We start from the raw sequence: 27,311 nt of genomic DNA, 5'->3' as shown, positions 1-27,311 counted from the left end.
TGTGAGTCGGGAGCAGAATTCGTATTAACCAGCCACCGCTGGAATTCGAGCTTGGTCCACATCATTAGGAGGCAAACGCTCTTATCTACACATTAGGCACAACTTGAACTTTTATTTTTGGCTAGACGTTTTTAGTGAATTTCACAATGTACAATCTTTCACTGTTTTACGCCCATAAAAAATAAATAAAAAATACAAAAGTAATAATTTAAATTTAATAACTTAGGCTAAAAACATATAGTATCTAACATATAGTAGTATAGTAAACTAATATAGTATCTATTTTAAAGCGAGTGATCCGCGGGAAAAAATTTTTGGGATCTGCTGGCCAAAAACTTTAGGCTAAGCATTTCTGCTAGCTGGCATTTCCATATTGTTAAGCCTTTCATCTTGACATTTGTTTATTACAAAAGAAATTTATCATAGCTTTTCTCGTTGAAAAGCAACTTGTACGATTTTTCTTTACAGCGAGATGGTTTTTATATCACTAATAGGTAGGCAGTTATTCCTGCTATTTTAAAAGATTTTTGAGGGAAATTTAGATTTTCAGTCAGTTACGAACACCATCGTAACGTTGGTAATAACTGACATACCAGAACTTTTCACACGTTTATCATGTAATGAAAGAAAAAAAAAAACATTTTTAAATCAATAAAATAATCTTTAATTCAACTAAAGAAATCAAGCACAGAAATTTTACACACAGAACACAAAAACATCTGAAAATAAATAATTGACTTGAAGAAAATATCGTAATTTTTTTTTAAAAAAAATTTTTGAACAGCTTAAAAAAATAAAATGTTTAATTTAACAAGTATTAAAACAAAATTATTATAACATTTCAAGCAACATAATGCAGACTTCAATCAATCCTTCGCAGGGTATAAGGAAAAATTTTGAAAGGGCAAGAAGAATTTCTTACATAATTAGTTCTACTATTTTATCACGAGTAACAAACAATTCCACATCCTCAGGATTTAAATATTCTTCATATCATAGGAGACTGTACTGCCTTTTGAATAATAATTTTACTTTAGAAAATTTATAATTCAGTTCAATTAAGGAGACATGGTACATTTTCTAATTTTTTAAATTATATTTATTTAATTATTATTCTTAACATTTGAGGAGCTTGGTGTTAGAACAAGGGGCTTTTTTATTTTTAAACACAGAAACATCTGAAAAGTTTGGGAGTAGAACACAGTAAGTTCAATTCTTAGTGACAGTCAAATAAAATTTAAAAAGACAATAGGTTTATATAGTGATACAAGAAAAGGGTGATTTTATATTTGTGCTAGGTTCTTACACTTATCAAAAAGTTACAATTAAAAATGCATTAAAAATAAAAACTGATTAACCTGGTTTTCACATGAAGTCTATTGCTATATAGTCAATTATTCTATTGCTATATAATTGATATTTTTGAGCAACAATACAGTCAAACTAGCTAAAAAAATTTTGTTTTTATTTAATGTGTGTTCAGGAAGAAGAAAAAAACACTTTCAAACCCCTTTTAATTTTTTTTCAATTTTGCCATTTTTTTTCTCGTAAAACTTGAGTAAATTTTAGTTGGCATTACAAAACAGAAATAATTGAAAGTCATTAAAAAAATGAAACAAACCATAAATAATAAAAAAGGTCTAAAACTCTTAAAAAACGTCAAAGTTGTGACTTCCCCAAAAAAATTAAAATAATTTAAATTGCAATCTTACAACAGCCTGTAAGCATCCAGTAAATATAAATTGGAATAAAATATATTAATAAGCTTTCAAAAAAGAAATTGTTATGCTTTGAAAAATGTAGGTAAGTAGAAAATATCAGAATATTTCCAATCTATGTACCATGTCCCCATAAACATATTTAACTTCTTACATAGCAATTATAAATCACAACATGTCCTATTTTACCACTAACTTAAAAAAAAAAAGTTTCAATAACATTTCTCAATACAAAAATAGTTTTCCAATGCTCATTAATAAAAATAACAGTGTTTATGTAATTAACAATCTTATCATTTATTGATTCATTTTCAACAAATTTACATAGACAATTTAAAAGAAAAATTAACATTTAGCTTATGTAAGTATACATTTGTGTAACAATGTCAAACAGAACAAAAATAATAAGAAACAATGTTCTTTCACATAAAATAAATAAATTTAGCTAGAACTTCATTCAGAACTTTTCTATCTGCATACAATTCAAAATTACCATTCATCGGAAATGCTCTTTTTTAATATATGTCTTCTAGTTCAATAGTTTCACCTTGATTATCATGAAACCTGAAGAAAAATAATAATCAGATGACATAAGTCAGGAAAAAGATTACGTACTTAAAGGAAAATTTCGAGTTAATAAAACGGACAGTTTCATAATAACCGAAGAAAAATATAAATATTTTGCGGACATAAACCACGAAAAAAAATCAAGCACAAAAAAGAAAGATTTGGATCAATGACATGAGCAGTTTTAATTTCAAGAGCTTATTTATTTATTAATATTTAATAATATTGATTAATAAATATACCTATCTATAGATTTAAAGAAAAATATTTAAGTCAGTAAATAACTTAAGTCAATATTTTGGAGAATTTAAAATAAATGTATCATATCTTATTTTAAGTTATTTCAAACGAAGGTATTAAATACACATTAAAAAGATGTTCTTAAATGGTACATTTCTTGTGAAACCTTAATAGTGTGTAGTATTCTGGACGATTTTTTTTTTTTTTACTTTCTCAATTTTAACCAACCACAAAACAATTTAAAGAGGTATTGTTGAATGTTCAGAGGGGAGATACTAAAAATACTGAAGTTACAAATTCTGAGCAAGTAAAATTAAAAGCACGGGCATTTAAATTTTGAAAATTAATTGAATATTGTATTTTTTCCCTTAAAAAAAAATAAGCCTGTATACACACAGTAAAAAAATTAACTAATATGCAGCATTGACAATTCAATGACAAATGACAAAATTCCAAATGCCAATTTAATAAATGAATTAAAAGCTTTCATATGAATATAATAATAAGAGTTTAGCTATTCATAACATTTTTCGCTTATAACTTAGACAAAGCTTCATAAAATATAATGAGATTATGATACAATGCATTTATCTCGATCTGAGATATAAAGGGGCAAATTAAAAAATGCAATACTTTTTATATTTTTGCAAGCAATTTATATTTTTGATAGGATTTTGAAAAAGTGCAACAATTTTGATAAAGGTATCAACATAAATACTAAATGGTGAATGATAAAATTCTATCTTCACACCAATTACAGTACAGAACCCGTTATCCGGAAATCAGAAATCCGGAAAACCAAAAAACCGGAACAAAATTCGATAAATTTTCCCACAATTTAAAAAAAAAAAAAAAAATTTTCCTCTTAAGATTTTAGGATTTTTCTTTCTTTTTTGAAAGATGTTTACCTTACCATCATTTTGGAATAATTATTAGTGTATTACTCCATCCTTTTTTCTTCTTTTTAAGATTACTTCCAAATATTTATTTTTTTTAAGTTGGGCTTAACAATAAAAGAACGGCTTTTTGTAGCGATTCAGAAAACCGGAAAAATCAGTTATCCGGAATAGCGATGGTCCCGATCGTTACGGATAATCCGTTCCCTACAAAAAGATTTAAAAATTGAAATCTAAGATTACAGTTTATCGAATTACTGTTTCAAATTACTATTCAAAGACAATAAATTTGACATAAAGAATTAAATATTTTCAAACTTAAGTTAAAACTCCAGACATTCAAAATTTTCTAAAAAGAAATACATACCAATGTAATGAAAGATAAACTAAAGTGTAAAGCCAAAAATGTTCATAAGTAATGGAATTAAAACAACTTACAAGGCTGAACTTTTTATAGCTATTAAGATTTAATTCTAGTCTATGCAAGCATATTTGTACTGATTTTCTGATGCAAATAAAGAAAAATGCAAAACGCTTCATCAAAAATAACTGCCTTTTAAACTGCTTTGGTTTCTAAGACTGTCCGTTTTTTATAACAAATGTTTAAAAAATGGCGTTTTATTAATTTTATTATCACAAAACTTTACCCCTAAAATACAAACAAAATCCACATTGTTTAAATTTTTCGTTAAAAAGTGTGTTAGAAATTTACTGTACAAAATTCTTTACTCCTATCCTTAAAATGTACGCGTATATCATATTTTATGTAAAAAATAATAATAAAGTTTAAAAATAAAAGACAAGAAAATGATATTAATCATTTCCTTGGGAAAAAATATTAAATTCTTTTTTTCACCTGAAAATAAGTTTTAACAAAAATAAAGACATATCCATATGCTTTTTTAATTGAGAATTATTATACTACAATATTTTATTAGGTTGAGCAAAATGAGAAGGCTAATTTTGAATATATTTTACATAAATTCTCAATATGGGATTATCTTATATTTTAACAATAAGATATAAAAATTAATAATTCAAGAATTAAATAAAATAAATAATTTAAGAAAACCTAAAGTATGGCAACATTTTCATGCACACAGAAATTTCTGACAACTTCCAATCAGGAGTTATTGATAAGTAAAGTAAAAACACAACAGAAAAAAAAATATTAAGACTAAAAAGTTATCACAGCATTATCATAAAACATAACATTTTCTCACTTCATCAGTAATTAACATTGAATGTCATGTCAAATAAATAGTTACGGCAGTGATTTACTCAATTATAACCACAATTTTTAACATAAAAATTTTGATGATGATGAGAAAGCAGGGATACTAAGTACTATATTGCTTTCCGCAGCAACAAAAATATTTTTCCTAGTATTACTAAATTACAAATTAAAACATTTCATGTTGATATTCTATGGCTAAATTTAAAATTGTCTCTTAACAAAAAAGTTTTATCATATTTAAATGCATGCAGATAAAAAAGCATCTTAAAAATGGTTAACTTAGAGCATTTTTGTTCAAAACTAAGTCCCTTGCTATGCCTAAATAGTTTTTTCCCTTCAATTTTCAGTTTAATTAATTTACAAATATAATCTGTTGTGACACCACCACAAAAAAAATTTCCTCAACTACATCATTCACAAATCTATTATAAACTAACTTTAACTTTAGATATAAATAAGAAGCAATTTTTCCTTTCTAATTTAAAACATTAATGGTAAAAAAAAAAATTTATTGCATAATTTATCATGATTTTCAAATCTAAGCAAAATATAAGTTTCAATAGGCTCAGAAGCTTAAATTAAATAGATTTTTCAATTTAAAATATAGATGTCTGTTAAACATAAAAATCTACTTTAAATGTAGAAAATAGATTATAATAGGAAAAATGATTTTTTAACTATTCTTAGCTAAAACCTCTTTTGTGATGCCACAGCATTTTCCATTGTCTTGAAAATTTATTGCTGTGAAGAATTTAAAAAATAAAACAATAATTAATGTTTAAGATTTTTTTGCTTAATTCCAGGGTGCGTAGCTAGATTTGTCAACAAAAAATAAGCACCTTTTAAGTACTTTTTAAGCACTCAAAAAATATTTTAATCACTTTCCAAAAAAATCATAATTAGGATCTGTGCAGTAATAAACATTAAATAAAAATTCTTTTGTTTAAAGTTCTTAATTTATAAACATAAAATCAATAAAATTCAAAAACTTTATATAATCATGATAAAATAACTAGTATCTGATAAATATTGCAAAGAAAATTGTCAAAAATCATGCATTTTTTTGTAATTTAGAAAGACAATCGACAAGACGCAGAAAAAATATCTTTTTAAAAGATAGAAAATTAAGCACTTTTTACAAACCCCGAACAAAGAAAGCACCTTTAAGCACTTTTTTAAAATGCTGCGCACCCTGAATTCTGTACAAGCAAATGATATTCAACTATTTACTGAACAAGTAAATCTTTAATTATTACAAAATGAGGGATTATCTACAAATGAAACACTAGCATTGTACTACTTTAAAAAACTGAAAACTGGATTTTTTTTTATATTTTAGCACTTAAGTTTGTAGAAATTGGGAAAAGCTGTAGTAGTTAGTATCCCTGAACGAAATAGCCGAAATGAACTTAAAAGATTGCTTTGAGCTTCAAATAACAAAACATAAAAGACAAGGATGAATGGGATGACAGGAACTAAGTAACGAATTTAGAATTCAACTAAATTATTATCACTCTGTGTATATATTGTTTCCTCTAACATCTCCTGTAAATATAGTTTGGGATGCTGTACTAGTAGGCACTGATTCGGGCAATGTGTCATCAATTGTTTGGGTTTCCTTAACAGATTGGTTCACTGCTTCAAGTTTTTTTACAGCACACATATTCAAAACAAAATTTAATATTTCTGAAGAAACTGACGTCAAGTCAACCTGAAATTACAGAAAATAAGTGGTTAAGTACAAAAAAAAAATCAACATACTAAGCATAACAAGAAAAAAACTTATATATTATTCTAAATAACGACAGTGAGATCTAGATAGTGATGTAATCATATATTTATAGTTTACGAACAGGCCGTTGTGGAAATTTCCTATTAGGTTTACACCAATTAAGAACAACTTTTAGAACAGTTTCGATCAAATGTTCGTCTATTTTTTTAATATTTCTTTCAAGTAGAATAAATAAATTCAGGGGGTTTTTTTTCAGAGAGAAAAGAGATTTTACTTCCTCCATATTAAGCTATGGACAATTATAAGTGTGGAATTTCCAAGTTTATTCAGAAACTAATTCATATTTTTGAATAGTTTTTAATTAATTTTATCAATTGAAATGTATTTCTACTGAACAAAGTTACCAAATATTAAATTTCAAGTTTGTAAGCATTCTTAAAACTTGTTTCAAGTTTTTCTAAGTTAAATTTACAAATTTGGTAATCAAGTTCAATAGAATACAGAATAAAATTAAATAAAAACTATCGAAAATCTTCAACTAGTTATTAAATAAGTGCACTTACGTAATTAAAATAGGAAATTCTGGACTTATTCTCCTAACATCAACACCGAAGTCTATTAACAATAATATTTAGCTTAACAATTTCGCACCAAGATAATAAAACTAAATTTTTTTTAATAATGTGCCGAGAATTTTTATGAAAACTATATTTTGGCTGGCCTAAAACGTTTTAAAATTATGTTATTTATATAATGTTATTTCGGATAAAATTATGTCATGTTATTTAGGATAAAAAAGATTCTGATCAAGAATTGGATTTTAATGAGAGATCCATATCTATCTTCTCAAAAAATTTTGTACCTTGAAGAGACATTGTTTGCTCACAATTTCATAAACTCTTCACATTCACACAGTCTTCATTTTATTATAAGCAAAGATATAATTTAAAAATAACCACAATTACTAAGATAGCAATACTCTTTATTATGTGATAAATTTGGAAATTGTATCATTCAAACTGAATTTGTATCACTCATTGAATTTGTATTTAACCCCTTAACTTGTGCGCTCGAGTTAATTCGAGTGCAAGCAGGCCAAACTGTGCACACTCAAGATAATTCGAGTGACGTTGTATTTTATGTTGCTATAATTTTTCACATTCGAATATAATCGAGAATTGAAAATGAAAGCTAAGAAGAAAAAAACTTTTTATTGATATTTATCATTTACATAGGATTGTAAGCTATAACACTTATTTATTCAAATATAAAATATAGCTTTCTTCCATGGAACAAAAGTGCAGTACAATCAAAATTGTCCACCAAACGAAATGTGTTTTTTTGCATTAAAAAAAATTTTTATGCCTGTTTTTTTCTCGAAAATCTGTGTGTTAAGGGGTTAATTAGTAGATTATGTTCTTTAATGTAGGAGCAAAAAAAAAAAAAAATTCATTCTAACAAAACTACTGAACTAGAACTTTATCATACTTGAATGCAGGGTTGGGTTTTTGACGTCAAAAAGTAGTTTTTGACATGACAAGGGTATAATACTGGTTTAAACCGTCAAAAACCCGTCAAAAATGTCAAAAACTGAAGTTTGCCAAGAAAATATATAAACTTCAAAACTACCAACAGTTGCCATGCATTATATTGAAATTTAATTATACTATAGGTAATCAGCAGGTTTTAAAATATTTTTTAATTAAAATTAAGGTAAAATAACAGATTTAAAATCTCAGAAATTTATATTCAAATGCATGTGCAGAAAAATTTTGCACAAATTTTTTTTAAATATTTATATTTTGAAAAAAAAAATTTTTTTTTTGATACTTAAGAAAATTAAAAGTTTATTACTATGCATTTTTGACATATAAGGAACATATAACTAATATTTATAAGGAACTTACAAGTTATGTTGTATAAATACAAACTTGATATAAGATACAAGTGTATAAAAATTTTTTTTTAATGTTATACCGAATATCTTTATTATCCAGTATGTTAATTTGAATTTAAAAGTAGTTATATTTGTGAATAATGATAAATATAATTCATATTGTTTATTATATTTATTTATAATTATTACACTTATCATTTTAAAACAATTTTTACCTCTTAATTTTTTTCCCCCACTTGTATTAAGAATACAAATAATGCATATCTTGAAAGCAAGAAGTAATTATTCAACAGCTGAATATTTAGATATTCAACAAAACTATATAGTATTCAGCAAAATGAAATTCACAAGTATTTGGATAAACTAAATTTTCAGCATAGTAAATGAATAGGCTGAATATACTGTAAATCGACACTAACTACTCTGTGTATTTAACAGAAAGCACTTAAATTTGTATTGTCTTATGTTAAAAAGATTATTAAGAAGATTTAAAAGAATATTAAAAAGATTTTTCTTTAAAAGATGTCTAATGTACAAAACTGCTAATGTTTATCTTTAAAAATGTCTAATTTTTAGTATAATCTATACTATACACTAAATTTGGTTATAAATAAATTTCTTAATAATATCACTGCAGATTTTCAATAACACATGAAAATGAATACATAATATTACAAAAGATGTGAGCTTTCAAAAGTACAAGATTTTGGTTACTATTCAAAATATAAGTGTTTCTTCAAAATTTTAAATTTATTTTTTCTGAACATATTTAGAAACACTATCCTTTAAAAAATATATAAATTTTATGTATTAATTAAATTTCACATATGAATATAGGTTTTTGACATTTTCGACAGTGAGGTTTCTGACGTGACGGTTTAAACCATGGTTTAAACTGTCAAAAACTGTCACAAGTCAAAAACCTGCCAACCCTGCTTGAATGGTAATGTAATACGGTTTTAACTTGAAATTACATACCATACATTTTAAAGCTAATTTAAATTTCCTTTCAGTCAATTATTATTTTGAAAATACCTTTTTATAAAATTTCATTAAAAAAGGAAAAGTCAATCAATCAACTTTCATTCAATAATTAATTATATTAAGAAAATATAATATCTAATAAAAATTTTAAGCCTTTATAAATCACTTTTTTTTCGTCTTGAAACTAGTTATCTAAAATTAACTTGCATTGTAAACAAAAAGAGACATACCCGAGAACATGAAGGCAGTCCACCATATTTAATTATTTTACTAATTCCTTCTATAAGTTCATTTTTATCGGAATTTGTCTCTGCCTCATTTCCACTGTCATCAGAAGAAAGCTTTGGAACCTTAGGGCGTACGGATCTGTTTGGCAACGGTTTTGCGGCAGAGGCAGATGCCTCAGCATCACTTTCACTCTCATCTGAAGAAATGTTTGAAACCTTGGTGTGTACGGATCTGCTTGGCAAAGGTTTAGCAGCAGAGGCAGATGCCTCAGCATCACTTTCACTCTCATCTGAACAAAGGTTTGAAACTTTGGTGTGTACCGATCTGTTTGGCAACGGTTTAGCAGCAGAGGCAGATGCCTCAGCATCACTTTCACTCTCATCTGAACTAAGGTTTGAAACTTTGGTGTGTACCGATCTGTTTGGCAACGGTTTAGCAGCAGAGGCAGACGCCTCAGCACCACTTTCACTCTCATTCGAAGAAACCTTTTTGTGTTCAGAGCTATTTGGCAAAGGTTTAGCAGCAGAGGCAGATGCCTCAGCCTCACTGTCTGAATCTTCACTATTTACAGTGACTAAAAATTTTCGTTTCGGCTGCTCTGGTGGTGCATTGGCAGGAGTTGGATTACTAGGTGATACCACTTCTATTTCATAATTATCATCTTTAAGGAAAACTTTCAATTTTTCACTGGCAATATATTGCTGAGGTGTCATTTCGACAATATTAGGCTTTTTGCCCTTCCACAGCATAGTGCACTTAATAAAATTACATTCTTCCTCATCGACCACTCTGATACAATTGAATTTTAGAACATCTCCTACCTTCAGAAATTCTCTCAAATCATCATATCGGTCTGAAACTGGTATTTCATTATGATAGACATCTTGCCAGAAAAAATTGGCAGGCTGGGGCAACAAGGGGCAAATAATTGTACCATATTTACAATGCACCTTTTTCATTGTTCCTTCAATTTCTTTGAAGATTTTAACGCAGCACTTAGTAGGAACTTTTTCTTCTTTGGCATCAGTTGACAAATCATCATTTGCAGCTAATAATTTAAGTGGTTCATCGAGTGGAAGAGATTCTGCTCTCTCTTCAACTGCGTCACTAAACTCATCTTCGGAGTTGTACACCTCGTCCTGATTGATAACAGATGCATCATCTATAGAATCTTTCGCAGAATTTTGGGTAGCCACTTTTTCAGTTTCTATGTCGTCTTTTTCTGCATCATCATCAATTTCTAGATCGTCATCTTCACCTGGGTAAGGAGTATCAGCCCAATTTATGTAAGTCTTGGTTTCAGGTGGAGAATCTTTAAATGAAACATCACTTTTGGAAGAATCTGAGATTGTACTAATATTGTCATCTTCAGGTTCTTTTGGTGTGTCAACAATATACTTTTGAAGTATTTCCTCATATCGTTTAAATCGTTCAACATTTTGATGTGCAGAATTCTTTCCAACACTTGAACTCCTTTTTTTCATATCTGGTCTTCTATCCTGATAAGAGTTTGGTTTTTGGTTTACAGTACCTTGCCTCTTTTCCTGATAAGGATTTGAACCTCTATTTACATTGCCCTGTCTTTTTTCATTATATGAATTAGAGTTTCTGTTTAAGCTTTCCTGCCCTCTTTCATCGTATGAACTTGAATTTCGGTTCAAGCTTTCCTGCCTTCTCTCGTGGTATGAACTTGAATTTCTGTTTAAGCTTTCCTGCCTTCTGTGATATAAATCAGGATTTCTGTTTAAACTTCTCTGCCTTTTTTCTTGATGAGAATTTGAGTTTCTATTTCCACTTGTCCGCCAATTCTCACTATATGAATTAGAACTATTGTACATATTATCATGCCTTAGATCTTGGTTGGAATACTTTTTTTTCTGGTTGGATGATCTTCGTCGTTGAGCTCGAGAGTTTCTTGAAAAGCCCCTACCAGAAACACCAGCAGATTTATCTGAAGACCTTGAATAACAACTAGTGGTATCTGAAATATCTTCAACATCCATGTCAATGTAAGAACGTGTTTCAATGCTGCTCGAGTTTCTGCTAGGAGGTACACTAAAATGCTGCAAATTTTCTTGGGATTGTCTCATTGACGAATAACCTGAAGATCTGCTTAATGGTGGCTGATAAGATCTGCTGCTGTTTTCAGAAAAAATAGAATTATCAGAGACTTTTGAAATAGTGCTAGCCGTATCATCAATATCATCAGCAAATTCACTAAAATCACCCAAGTCAGGAGCTGTAACTACTTTTGGCCTTTCCCCAGTCCAAACCAGAGTTGCTTTCCAACCTGGATGAGACTTAATTTCAACAGCATCAAAGCGGACATTATCTCCATCGGAAAATTCCCAAGACACATCCATAACTTTAGTACCCAGCATATAAAATATACTGGAATCAGCATCTGCGATATTTTCAAACTTGGAACCAAATTTTATAACAATTCCTTTTGAGTGTGGATAGATTTTACCAGTTTGATTTTTAAGATGCTGTTTTTTCGGTGCAACATTTTGCAAATCTGCACTACCTTTTGTGTTTGGTATAGCGTTAGTACTTTTTTTTATCCACACTTGAGTTGCAGACCATCGTGCTGTATTTTTCTTCTCTGCTGTTCGCACAGCTTTGAACTCAACCAAATCTCCAACTTTTAAAACTTTATTTAAGTCCACAACGTTTTCATATTTAGCAAGGTTGCTCTTATAAAAAAATACTGTGTTATTTTTGTCATTGTCAATTATTATAAATCCAAAGGTTGGTGAAAGTTTTAGAATCTTGCCTTCACCTTCATTAACACCAGCATCATATTTTCCAGTCTCCCGAGTTTTCCTACTCTTTGGCTCACAGTCATTCTGGAATTTATTTCGATTACCATCTTCTTCAGACTTTATAAACCACACTCTTTTAGCACGATATTTAGTACTATGTTCATTACTTTGCTTAGTTGCATAGAAACCAACTTTTGCGCCAATATGCAACTTGTCTATATCAGTCAAAAGTGTTACCTGCTCATTCCCAAAAGAGGCTGGAGAAAAATATACTTGTGTCTTCAAAGGTGACTTGGCAGCTATAAATCCAAAAGTAGGGTGGATTTTAATAACAACGCCTTCACCATCGTTTAACTGTCTGGGCAAATCATCACTTGGTTCAGTTTTTACAAACCTTTTCACAGATCGATCATCATCATCATCATTAGCATCAGTCTCATGTAAATTAGTACTTTGAAGTCTGACATTTCCATTTGCATCAACTTGAAAGGTATCAGGGTATTTACGTAAAAATCTCATCAATTCAACTTGATTACTTGCCACAGAACTCCTAACATCATAACTTAGACTAGAAAGAAGTTGATTTAAATATCTAATTTGTGCTGAACCACCAGTTTTTTCAATTTTTTCTATCAAAAAGTTCTTAAATGTTGCTTCATTTCTATCCATTTGTAAAGAGGAAATACAAGCATATACAATTCATAAAATTTACCAGGCCTGAAAGAAAAATAATTAAATAAGTACAAATAATATAATAGGCTGAGAAAAGGACATAAAAAAGCTAAGTGAACAAAATAAGCCAAAAACTCATGCCTAACAAATTAATTACTAGATCAGCATAAACTTTACCTTCAGAATAAAGAAACATAAGCTAAAAGGAAAAAAAAAGGTTTGCAAAATAAGAAAGTACTTTGCAGACTATCTACACAAAAAGTACCAAAAAATGGAAAACAATCATGAATAACATCACTCGAATAAACAAGAGTTTTTAAGCCATGTGACAAAAAGTAAATTATTTGACTTTATGTCAAAAATCTTTGCACAAAACAACATTTGTGCAACATTTGCACAAAGCAACATTTACATGATGGTAGCCTTTCATTTAAAACCAATTATTAGAGAAAAAGTTACTTACACTTTTAGAGAATATGAAACTTCTTACTATTCAGAAAATTCTAAGTTAAAATTAAAAGTTTATAGTCTTTCAGTGTTTTCACTACAGCGCGAGAACGCGAGAATCTCGCATATTTTTTTCTTTTCTCGCATTAAAAAATTATTACCGCGAGAAATTCGCGCATTCTATAAACCAATTTCAAAATTCGCGAATTTCTTGCACTTTGAAAAAAATTTCTCATTGTGCCATTTAGAATGAAATCTGTTTCACTTTTCTTCCTGGATCTTTCATTATTTTCAACATCTGCCCCATTATCTAGCTTTCCTATTTACCAGAATTGTTCAGAACCTTTAAGAACAACAGAACACCATCCTTCGGAACCTCTTTCAGAACGCATTTTCTCTGCAACCACGTGTTTACCGTAGGTAAGGTTTCTCCATGTAAGAAGTTCAAATTTTTTGCTCATTATTGTAAGATGGACAAATACCTTGTAAAGGCAATATCTTCTACTCCGAAACGGATAAATGAAAATGAAACAAATGTGGGTAGAAACGATCAAAATGAAACAAACACGCATTTGAGCAACCTAATGAGAATAGCTGATAAAAAAAGTAGATGTAGAACATTTTCCATATGATGATGCAAAAAAAAAAATATTCAATGCTTTAAAAATTAGAAGATGTTAAAAATGTATTATAATTAAAGAAAGGATTTTTTTTTCAAGTCTCTTAGTGTTTTTTTTTTTTTTATAGTTTTTAGATATCTCACTTAACTTTTTGAAATCTCACCCTGTTTTTGAGAAAGGGTGAGAAATTCTCACCCATTTTTTTCTGCGATGAAAACACTGCTTGTTAAAAAAAAATATATTGAATACTTTTAAATTACAATACAGTATATCGATATTTTTACTCATACAATATACCCAGTACCATGTACAATATACATTTTGTGCCTTAAACAATATTTTGCAGTAAAATATATATTTTCATTTTTTTAATTATATATTTTTCTTAAAGTTCGGCAGATGCATTTTATATATAAATTATATTTTTTAAAAAATAAAATATAAGTAAAATGTCATTACTGTCCCATGTCACCAATACCTGCTATATTATGAAAGTATTACAGAGAAAAGTACATACATATTCTTACATAGTATAACTTGGGTACTTGCATATATATAATCAACATTCTTAGAATAATTTAAAAATTTTGTTCTACACCTCATTTTGTATGTGCCCCCCAACTTTTGTGTAATAACTATACAAAGGACGAAAAAAAACTAATAAAATACTATAGATGGCTCTAGTTGAATGAAGTATAACTTCCAGATTATAAAGAACATTGTTCTCTACAGCCCTGTGGCAGAATTTTTTCGAGCTATCTGCGACAAAACTCTTTAGCACTAATATCTTTCTGCAAGATACTTTTAATAATAACAAACTAATTAATGTTACTATTAATAAACTAAATAATGTTACTAAAAATAAACTAAATAATGTTACTAAAAATAAACTAAATAATGTTGCTAATTTAAAATAACAAAAGTGCTGCGTTTACATAAGAAAAAACTATATATCGCTGGTTCAAAATTAAAATGACACATCTACAAATGTATTATGCCTGCAGATGTGTCGTTTTAGTTTAGAAGCAGCAATATGTTTGTTTTTTTAATTGAACATGTAATAATTTTTTATTCTAATATGGATGATATTTTTGCATTCTGGTGTGGGGGGACGCTTAAATTATTTCCTACATCACCCATTGTAAATAATCATCATAATAAAAAAATTGTTAAAAATCATGAAATCGGTAGTAGTAATTGTCAATAAAAAGATAGACGACGAAATCACGCGAATCGGATGCCTCAAATGGGTGTTTTGTTTCGAGATTAGGCTGTTATAATAAATAATATTGTATAAAAAATATCGTATTTAAAAACTATGGAGAAATCAAGAGCAATAACTGCCAAAATTCGATAGAATTATTGCCTTAAAAAGTAAATACTCAAATGCACGATTTGAATTTTCCAGATTGTTTGAAATATATCAGGATATTTAAAAACCATGTGGAAATCAATATCAATAATAGCCGAAAATACAATTGAAACATTACATTGATTTACGATACTATTGGCATAAATTGAGCACATCAAAAAGTGATTATCTAAAAGCAAGATTCCAATATTAGGTGTAAATTTCTGTAGAAAAGAAAAGTGATTTTTTTTTTTTTTTTTTTTACTTTTCAAGAGAAAAATCGTTCTGCAAGAACTCTGTAGCGTTTTGCGACAACATCGACATGTCGCTGCGATTTTGCCTCGGGGCTCTACAGAATAACACAGTTTCATTGCAGTACCATTTTTTTATGTCCAATAAGCATACTTTCTCCTTAAAAATTCAGTGGGCAAATTCATTGAATATAATTAATGTCCCATGATTTCTTTTGAGAAATTGCAAACAAGCAAAAAAAATTGATTTTAATAAAGTATATCAAATTACTTTTATAAAATATGAATAGTTTGATTAAAGAAATTAAATAGTTTTTCATTTATTTGGTAAAAACTACCATGTACTTAAAGGGGACAGTAATTGCCAAAGGATCAATAATTACTTTACTAGTACCTGAAAAAATTTTTGTGTATTTGATTTATTTAGTTATGTTATTAAACATTTAGTTTCCTTTTTGTCAGATTTTAAAAAATAATAAAAGGACATTATTATTTGACAAACAGAACATTGTTAGTAAACATGAAAATACAAAATTTTTCGAGAGTATCAGATATTATCAGATTAAATTATCAGTAATTAATATTATCAGATTATATTAATATTGATTCAGATAAATTTAAAATAGTTGACTTAAAAGTGTTTAGATATTTATTAATACATTCTGCTTTGTGTTCCAAATGTAGTTTGGTTTAGAATATTAAAATTATTGTAAAGCAAGCAACGGAAAAAAAGTACTTTTTTTTAATTTTAACTGAATTTTTATTCATTTTTTTAAATTTTTAATTGGAAATGTAATTGGCATTTTTCTGTTCCCTCTTAACTCTTATTAAAAATTGAATAATTTAGAATGTCTGCACAATTAATTTGATTTTAACAGCGTTAATGTCTGAATTTTGAAATTTTGATTTTTATTCACCAGTTCTTATTTAAAAAGTGATGAGTAAAAACAAGAAATTGGTTACTTAAAAACATAAAAAATAAACAATATTTAATTATTATCAAAATTTGCAACTTCAGTTTTAATTACTCATTGAAATTTTTGAATTTTAGATAAATTATATAAATGGGAGAAATGAAAAAAAATCAGGAATAAAACTGCCGCCTAGTAAAAAGCTACTGGTCTATTTGAATGAAAAGAAATCACATGCACAAAGATATACTAAAAATGAAATGTCATTTAAAAAATGCTAGGGATATTTCCGTATCATAATCTGCAATGCCAACTACAATCGCCCTGTCGCCAAATTTAATTCAAACAGAAACTTTTCTTGAAAAAAAAAAAAAAAAACATGTAGAGGTTTGCCCAGGGTGGATATAAGTTATAGCCTTAAAGTCAGTCAATTTTTGTGATTTTTTTTTCCCTTAAAGTCAGTCAATTTTCTTGATTTTTTTTCATCATTTTAGTTTCTCGCAGGCCACTGTCCAGAAATGGCCAAGACTTAGCGATTACTCAGCCACAGATCATGATATGGAAAGCTTTCCAAAATGCCATCAAAGTCAATTTCTACCCATTTCTAAAACATAGACATTTAGATGAAATATAGACAGATTTAAAAATGCAAAACACATTCTGCCACAGATCATGATATGGAAAGCTTCCCAAAATGCCATCAAAACCAATTTCTACCCATTTCTAAAACATAGACAATTTAGATTAAATATAGACACATTTAAAAATGCAAAACAATTCTGCCACAGATCATGATATGGAAAGCTTCCCAAAAATGCCATCAAAGTCAATTTCTACCCATTTCTAAAACATAGACAATTTAAATGAACTATAGACTTATTTAAAAATGCAAAACAAACAATATCTATTACAATTTAAATTTTTATAAAGCTTATGGGGAATTAAAAAGAAAAAAATATTAAAAATACAAACAAGATTTTTGGCTTTAAATTATCATGTGTTTGCTTACAAAATGTGGTCTTACTTCAGGCAATATAAAAATATAATTGATACAAAGATGTTTTTGCAATGAAGAAGTAAAAATTCTTAAAATTTCTTCTAAATTTTAGACATAATTATTTTCTTGAAATATTAATTAAATTTTCAACTAAATTCAATTATTGAATATTGACTATTTTGAATAGTCTATAGCTTAAAACTCTCGAAAATCAGCTCAGCATGTTCAAAATTGACTTGAGTATTTTAAAATCATAACTTAGAATTAGCTTAAAATGAAACTAACTTTATGTGACTCAAATTGAGAATTGATATTTATTAATTATTGTTAAAGTTTCATTTTAAAAAAAAAATACCACACAGGTTACATTTTTTCATTCAATAATAATATAAAACTATCAATAAATTTTCATTTTTAAAGTTTTTTTCATTGCTGGTCATTGATTTGTATACATAAATGTATGGTCTTAATGTAAAATTATCAGTGCAAAAATTATCTTCAGGTATACAAGAGGAATTTTTCCAAATTGTCTTATCCAAAAGCTGCTGATGTTTTGCGAAAATTCTTGATAGATAGATGTAATAACAATAAATATAAAAAAAGATAAAAGAAAAGAGAGATGAACGAAAAAAATTATAATAAGTTTTATTTAATGATGTGGGAAAGAGATTATCTTTCCTTTAATTTGGTGTATTATACAGACAAAAGATGACACCTAAAAACACATTTCGAAACATAAAAAGATACTGAATAAAAAAAAATTAAAGCAAATTATAAAATCTATCAAAAATTTTGATCCTACACAGTTCTTTTGCTCTCTCTAGATCAGAGAGCAAGATTTCCCCTGGCGACCAAATATTAAGGACTGACATGTAAGTTTTGTCATAAAATGCGCTTCAAATCAAATGTTTTTCCTATAGCTCTGAGTTTTCAGCTGACAAATATAAAAAATGGGATGCAAAATAAGACTTTAAAAGAGGAATATTAATTAAATATGCAAAAATGTACATCACAGAAAAACTGTAATTTATATCAACAGATGTGTTAACATAGTATTTGCGCAGGGCCGGATTAACCTATAGGCACACTAGGCACGTGCCTAGGGCCTACGAAAAACTTGGGAGAACAAAAAAATTTTTGACAAAAATAATTTAGCTTTAAAAACAACAAGTGTATTTTGCACAAAATTATGAAGATACAAATAAAAATATAACATTTTTCGGTAATAAATTATTTTGCAGAATCTTATGATCTAATATATTACTTTTTTAGATTCAACGAAATCTTGTATTATGCTGTCGAATTCCAAACTACGCAAAATGTCGTATTCAATAGACATAAGTGCGAGCGATGCCAAACGATCTTGATTCATTGTTGAACGCAAATAATTTTTTATCAATTATAATCTGGAAAAGGATCTTTCTCCTTCTGCATTTGATCCAAGAATCGACAAATATATTCTTAATGCAATGTGAACGTTAGGAAAAGTATTCACAAGTTTATCTTTAATTTGAGTCTTCAACATTTCTTGTGCAGATTTATGTTCATTCAAATTTGAAATCAAAAATTCATCTACAAAGTTTTCCTCTAAATCGGATGAGTAAATTTTCGCCAAATTTTGCGCTTTTAGTTTAATCTCAGATTCTGACAAATTTTTGTAACAAGAAAACCGACATTATCGTACGAATCACTGTAAGCTTTACGCCTTTTAGTCATTTCTGAAATTAATACATCTAAAATGGCGTAAATATTTCTTGTAATTAATCTCACTATCAATTTCACTGTTTTCTTTGCTGGTTTGTTGTTGTATTGTTGGCGTGAAGTGTTTACATAGTTATCGATCGAACTAATCATAATGGTATTATCGATATCAACTGCAATATGGGCAGTATGTCATTATTGCAGATAAAGTTTGATAAACAAATTTGTAAATTAAAATCCATATTAATAAAAATGTTTAAAAAAAATATGAAAGAAAATTTTAGCATATATTTTGAAAAGAGGGGAGGAGTGGGGGAAGGAGGGGGGCCCAAAAACGGCTATGCCTAGGGCCTACAAAAGGTATAATCCGGCTCTGAATTTGCGGGTTTTAAAAACCTTGGGTTGGCCTTCCAAAGAAAAGAATTCTTGAATTTAGGATAGAGAAGGTAAAGAATGCTGTGTTGGAAGAGCAAAATTCAAATTTATGTCCACTTCATTAACACTAATTCAGAGCAGTGAAAAATGTTCTGAGAGAAGAATATGAAGAATATGAAGAAGAATAAACGCAAAGAAGAATGAACTTGAAGAATGCCCAGAGAGATTCTTAAATATGTTCAACATAACATTTTAATGCTATTCTACCAGTGCTCATGCCATCCTAAGAGGGATGATTCATTTGTCATAATAGACAGAACACAGCTTAAAGAGAAGTACGGTTAGTATTACCCTGAAGCATCCCTGAGTCAAGTGAATAAAACTCAAATTCGGCCAACAAATCATCCTCTAGTTCATTTAAGAGACTTGAATTTAATTACATGAAAAACACTTTATAGCATTTATCCCAAATTCAAGAATTTTTTCTTTGCAAGGCCAACTTAATGGATCAAAAACAGGCAAGGATTTTAACACAGATGATATAGATTTCAGAATGTATATTTTAGAGTCTGTATAATTAAGCTCCCTCTTACTTAAATCATCAACTCTTGAACCCTATTTGCCCACAACCAGGGTTCGCCAAGTGGGCCCACTTTGAAAAAACCCGCCCGGGTTTTATTGGGTGGGCCCACCTTGAAAAAACCCACTTGGAACGATAAGTGGGTTTTTTTAAAAAAAAAAAAATTTTTTTTTTTACTAAAACTTATTGTTTCACATTTATTTTTATATAATTTATTGTGCAGCATAAATTTGTCAAATAGAGTTGCATGATTTATATGATTAAGTTTTTAATATTAGTAAAGTAAAAGAAACTCAAATATTCATATAATTTTTATAGTAGGTGCTATTGAAAACTTCAAGTGGGTTTTTTCAAAAAAGTAATATTTTAATGATATTAAATCAAATAAAAATTTAAATAATATAGTCTGAAAAGATCAATTTTTCAACTATAGTTGCATGCTTTATATATTAATAAACAGGTAATATAATACATACAGGTAATATAATAATATAATATATTAAAAAAAATTGAAAAGAAACAATTTTTTTCTTTTTTTACCAAGTGATACATTAACAAATTTAAACAGTTTTATTTTCTAGCTTAAGAAAAAAAAAAGCTAAAACTTTTTATAGGAGAACTTTTTAAAATTATTTATCTAAAAATGAAATCCTTTTCTAGGGTTAATTATTTGAAAACAAATGGGACAAGTAACTGATACTCTTTATAATTATACGTAGTTTTAATTTCACTTTCTATTAATCTTATTATAGAAACATGTAAGACCATTAAATATTTATTTCAGTTTTTTATTTAACTCAAGTCAGATGAAATTTTAGTTTTTACTGATTATAAATATTTACAGATTATAATTTTATAATGGGTAATATCCATATGTTTAATAAATATAGTAAATAAATGTGTGTGAAAACAAAAAGATTAATAAACTTGTTCCTTTTATATTACTGCATTTATATTTTATAATTCTTGAGTTAAAAAATTATGAAACGTAATGTACTTAAAAATAAAGAAGATTCAAATATGTATTAGTGATAATGCGTTATTTAAACTTAATATAAAATACATATAACCAGGGTTCCCCAAGTGGGCCCACTTTGAAAAAACCCACTTGGTGGTTTTTTTCACAAATTTTTTTTTTTTTTAAATTTGGTTCAAAAAGAAGTATCTCCTAATACTATCATTGGACACATCGTTGAAGTTAACAAATATTTTAGAAATGTGCATCAAGCACATGGATGGGCAAATGAAAAAAACTGCTTGATGACCCAATGATACTAGGTGGAATTCATATTGTGAGCACGTAAAAACTTTTGCCAATAATTACCATAAATATGAAGAGATTGTTCTTGAACATCAAAATGAATCTAATAATAATATGTCAAAAATATTAAATAATGTTGGGCTTTACCAATAAACTATCAATTGGGAAAAACAGATATCAATTGTTTCTTAAGCTTTAAAAAAGCTTCAATCAGAAAACATTTCAATTTCAGAAGCTGTTGAAATATGAATTAACTTACTATCGTGTGATGAATTAGAACCCCATACACATTTTGTAAAAAGATTCAATCAGGCTGTTCAGCCACATCATTTATTAGCATATGCATCCTGGATCCCGAAACAAGGGGACAATTTTTAAATGATGAACAAGACCAATTAGCAGAAAGCTGTCTTTCTAAGCATCATCCAGAATTTCTGCCACGTGTTATGGCATCCAAAATTTCCGATCCTGAATACTTTCCAAAATCAATGATGCTTGACACTGTTATTGAACAGTTTTCATCAAAAAATAGTGGAAAATTATGGCAAAAAAAATAAATAAATAAGTAAATAAATAAAATTCCTAGCTTCCACAAAATTTCTGTCAATTCTTTTTTCTTTGCACTCAGCACCAGCATCCTCTGTCTCTATCGAAAGACACTTTTCAACTTTCGGTTTGGTGCAGAGTAAACTTCGAAATAGATTAGGAATAGATAAAGCTACAAAACTCGTAAAAGTGTATCACCATCTAAGAGAGAAATGTAGACACTTTGAATCTGTTGTATGATAATAATAATAAAGGAAAAAATGGACCTTTTTTTTTAAGTTAACTCTTAACATCTGCTGACAATTTTTAACTATTTGGAGAAAGTTTATCACAATTAAAAAACAGTTAAAAATTAAAATATTACTTTTAAGATTTTTTAAATATTATTTTTAAGATTTCATTTGAATACAATTTATTTTGTTTCTTTTAATCATGTTTAAAATAATGAAAGCAAAAAAAAAAAAATTTCTATTAAGTGATACATTAAACAACAATAAACAAATTTAAAGTTTTATTTTCTGATTTTAAAAAAATAAGCTATAACTTTTTATAAATGCTTTTTTATAATTTTAAGATTAATTTGTCTTTTGAAACTATAAAGTTAAAATGTATCTAAAAATGCATATATTTATCTAAATATTTGAAAAAAGGGACAAGTAACTGATACTCTTTATAATTATACGTAATTTTAATTTCACTTTCTATTAATCGTATTATAAAAACATGGAAGACCATTAAATATTTATTCCAGTTTAATTTTATTACAGGTAAAAGTCAGATGAAATTTTAGTGTTTACTTATACAACACTATTTAATAAATAAAAATATTTTCACAGTAAAATTTATGAGCACTAAATGAAAAAACCCAATTTTCCCCGGGTTTTTTCAAATAAAACCCAATTTTCCCCGGGTTTTTTCAATAAAACCCAGGTGGGTTGGGTTCTTTCAAAAATCCCCGGGTTTTTTCAAACCCTGCCCACAACACAGTCTTGGAAAAATTATGTTTTGAAACAATATTTAACAGGAACGGGACAATACAAAATTTGCACGTCAGTCATTATTCAGTCACAAATAACAAGTAGATAGATATTTCAAGGGCTGCTTCATGACAATTAATAATTGTCAAAAGAAGTATAGACTTGTAGATTTTCTCAATACATATTAAAGAACAAAATTACCTGGGCATTAAAATGCGACTTCCAAGTAAATAAAGAGTAACTAATAAGAGTTGAATTCTTGGGAAGATTTAGATTGTGACCTGCAGCAGAGTAATTGCAAAGCCCTAGCAACTAAAAAAAAACACTGAAAGAAACTAGATGTGTCTCAAACATCTAGTTTTTAAATATACTTTTTCAAAAAAATATCAAGTTTAAAATCTATTTTGAGTCTTGGGTATTGTAGTTGACGTGACAAATCATTATACAGAAATATATCTGAATTTTTACATGGATAACAAAAAGCACTCATTTATTTTCAAACATTTTCCACAAAATGTCATGAAATTTTTTTTAAATAAGATTAATAAATCATTTCTAATTAGTTAATGGAAGATTTCATACACATGAAAGTATAATTATTCCTTATTTTATATAACAGATAAAATATCCAGTAAATAAATATCTTTAATTTAAAATATACTGCTTAAGAAACAAGTTACTCTAATATTTCTTGAAAACAAATAATTAAATGGAAGGTAAATTTTATAAATATGCAGTTCATAAATTAATATAACTTCAATAGCACTATATTTTATATTATAAATAAATATAATGCATTATACTGTAAATTATTTACTTACGTCTATAAATAAAGCAACGTTGACACTAACAAAAGCTCTGTTCCGGGATATTCCCGTTCTGCACTGAGCACACAAGTTTATTTACAAAGTTAATAAGATGAATACGGATTTACGTATGACGTACAAATTTGGTGTACACGTTTTCTGTAAAGAAAAGAGAATAAATGCATAATATTGAAGACATTAAACAAATGAAATATCACAGTCATCTTAAATTACACGTAACAGGGTTTATAAAACCTATAAAATAAATTACATTTAATACCATATTACAAACAGAAATTTTCTTGCTAAGTTTCAGTTCCCAAAACATCTGACGTCATATCAAATCAAAACAAAAAGTTTCTGTTTCGATTGAAAGTGTTGATCCTAACTTTCTAGAATAATATCAGCAACTACGGCGCTAAGGACCATTCCTACTGCATAAAATATGGATGGTTGATCGTGTAAAGCTAAGCTCAGATAGCGCTAGGAGTTAAAATTCGTCGCAAGACTTCCGGGTTACTACTTTCGACTGATTTTTCCGCCTAAGCTTGAAAAAACGCACCATCCAATATTATTATACCAGTAGTGTTTCCAATGTCACGCATTTTTTCTATCTAACTTCCAACGAAACAAACAACAAATGAATTCGGAAGACTCCGCAAGCTTAGTATGATGCTATCCAAAAAAATAACAAACGGTGCTATTTTACACAAATGTAGCCAAATAAGGGATAACAATCAAAACATGGCTAACTTTACACTTCTTTATGCTGTCATATTAATGTTAAATTTGAGTTAGGCTCACGATCTGTTGGAATTTACAAACTACCGAAAACTCTACCGAATTCTAAAATTACGCATACATTTAAACACAAAACACCATAATGAAACTTCCTAGAATATTAAGCCTCTTCTTACATCACCTCGTAAGCATAGCATAAAAGGTGAACTGCACCGAAAAAATCCTAAATTTCTTCCTGTTTTAGAAAGCTTGTTATTGTTTACAGTCAGTCAACCATCTATAATGCTGTAGGTGCAATATTGACGATCGAAATATGCTATAAGTGGCTGAATGCAGAACTCGTTACCTATATTGACACTCACATGCTTTCACCATTATCCTGTGGAGAGTCTTAGGAAAAGAGGTATGTTAGTTTCTCTTTTGATTTTGAAATATATTAAAAACTTTTAAGTTAGGAAACTGTATTCAACTGAAAACTATATAAAACATAGTTTTTTAAGAAAACATAGTGGAAATTTTAAAAGATATTTTTATTAGTTAAATACGAAAAATATTAAGAAAAGGGAAAATATCACAACACATTCCTCCACAACTGAGAAGAGGAGGAGGCGGGTCAAAACATTGAACCGGTCACACGCCTCTTCAGATGGCATATTCGATCATTGCGATCGCGAATATTAATGAGATACATGAATTGCATGTGAAAAACTCGCATATATATTAAAATAATACATATATATATAAATACATACGTAAAAAGAGACGTTCTTTGCTTACAGTTAGAATAAACCTTAGCTGGTAAGTACTTTATTTACGTCGCACTACAGTTACCAATAGCCCAGGGAGCAACTCTATAGAGATTCACAATGGGATAATAAAGACTCATTTTGTCAAAAGTAATATTTATAAAATTTGAAGAAATAAAAAATAATTTTCGCGATAGCAACGATCGAATACGCCATCTGGGAAGAAGACTGGTTCCATGTCTTGACCCTTTCCTGTCCTGACTATGTTCAATATAGTTTTCGGATCCGAATAGTTTCCCAGCTTAAAATTTTTCAATTTATTTAAAAATCAAGAGAAAAACTAACTTACTTACTTCTCCTATGACTCTCCACACGCTATGGGTGAAAGCATTTAAAGTGTTGCCATAGGAAAAGAGTTCTGCTCTACCGCTTGTAGCCCATTTCGATCGTCATTTATATGATAATTTTTTTTTATCAATGCATAACAAAAATTTGTATTGAAAAAAAAATGGCATATTCCTCCTTCTATACTCTTTTTGATTCGTCATCGCAGCAAAGGAAAAAAAATTGTGAATCCTGTTTAAAAAATCGTTGAATCTACGATAATAACTGGAAAAAGTCAGATTGGGATAGAAATTTTTTTCCTACGAATCGAACGCATCTAAATGGGGCTAACTAAATGAAAGTTTCAAGATTCACGCCTTGTAATAAATAATATTATATTAAAAATATCGAGATTTTAAAAAATATGCGGAAATCGAACTGACGAAAAATTTATAGAAAAAACTATAGAATTATCGTGTCAAACAGTGAATACTAAGGTGTAGATACTATTTGAATTTCTTGTATCATAATAATATCGGGATTTTAAAAAATCATGTGAAAAGCAACAGCAATAACTACCAAAAATAAATTATTGATAGATTTAGCTCAAATCGATCGGATTAAAAAATAATTACTCACATATGCGATTTCTTATTTCTTAATAACATCACTTGAAAATATCCGTAGAAATAATTGTGAAAGATTCGATCGAAATATATTGGTAACGTAGCGTCAAAAAACATCTAAAAAATGCACGAATTAAATTTTACGTGTCGTAAGAATAATGTATAAAAAATATAGAGATAAAAAAAAAAACATTGAGAAAACTCGCAGCGATAATAGCAAATAAAACGATCGGAACACTACATGGATTTACGATTGTATTGACACAAATCGGGAGCATCAAAATGTGATTATCAAATGCGTGATTCAAATTTTGAGTGTCGTTATTTTAAAAACTATAAAAAAAATCAATTTCATGAACTGTAACAGAAAAAAGTTCCGAAAATGGATTTACGATGTTATCGAAAGCTTTGAAAAGTGATTACTAAAATGGGCGATTATAACCAAATAAAAAAGGCGGCAAATATATCACATTGTTTAAATAATTCTTCTGTATCAAATCGAAATATAAAACGAAATTGCAACTCATTAAAATTTATGTTTTAAAAAAGTTAGAAAAAACTGCATTTTTTTAGCGAACGATCTTTTAGACACCTGGACCCCAAACCTCGCAGCTTTTGAACACGGACGGTGACGTCACTATTCCCCGGAGTCTATTCTATACCACCGTCCGATAGTAAAACAAAATCCAAACCTCGCAACTCCCGAAGAGAGCGGTGAAGGGAATCCCAGCCCTCGAACAAAGGTTCGGACCCTCCCCCTAGGAAGTGACGTTTTGTATCGATAGTTATAAGAAAGTGACCAATGGCTTTTGTTTATCCTTTAATCGTTCTCCCTTCGCTTAGGGGTCGTGACCTCTATCCCAGAGTTTACAGTGTTCTTTCAGAAAGAGAATGTATTCTTCTTTCATTTTGACAGTTACATACATAGTCTAAAATAAATATCTACATATTTTAATCTTTGATCTTTCTTCAAGAATTTAATATGTAGTATTCGTTTTAAACTTGTTTGCATTATTGTATTTATTATTAGAGAATCGATTTACCTATAACTATATTTACTAACAGTTTGCCAAAAAAAAGAAATATTCTTAAAATAAAAAATAATACGTCAAATA

At 28.4% G+C, this 27,311-nt stretch overlaps 1 protein-coding gene across 4 annotated transcripts; it reads right to left on the bottom strand.

Moving 5' to 3' along the window:
- Window positions 1-640: 640 nt before the first annotated feature.
- On the bottom strand, window positions 641-24,227 carry LOC107448766 (uncharacterized). Of its 4 annotated transcripts, none has more exons than XM_016064089.4 (4): window positions 24,031-24,227; window positions 23,775-23,918; window positions 9,502-12,981; window positions 641-6,369 (listed from the first exon to the last, which is right to left on the bottom strand). In XM_016064089.4, exons 3-4 carry the CDS (start codon window positions 12,931-12,933, stop codon window positions 6,169-6,171), a joined length of 3,633 nt encoding a protein of 1,210 aa, XP_015919575.2. In that variant the 5' UTR covers window positions 12,934-12,981; window positions 23,775-23,918; window positions 24,031-24,227; the 3' UTR covers window positions 641-6,168. The 4 variants fall into 4 exon arrangements, with proteins under 4 accessions (XP_015919575.2, XP_015919574.2, XP_071042618.1 ...); XM_016064088.4 differs by having other exon boundaries at window positions 24,040-24,227; XM_071186517.1 differs by having other exon boundaries at window positions 24,048-24,227.
- Between the last annotated feature and the right edge of the window lie 3,084 nt (window positions 24,228-27,311).

This window comes from Parasteatoda tepidariorum, chromosome 10, assembly GCF_043381705.1.
Source record: "Parasteatoda tepidariorum isolate YZ-2023 chromosome 10, CAS_Ptep_4.0, whole genome shotgun sequence".
Taxonomy (NCBI): Eukaryota; Metazoa; Arthropoda; class Arachnida; order Araneae; family Theridiidae; genus Parasteatoda; species Parasteatoda tepidariorum.
Note: the sequence above shows the minus strand (reverse complement) of the source record. Positions and strands in the feature narration are given on the sequence as shown.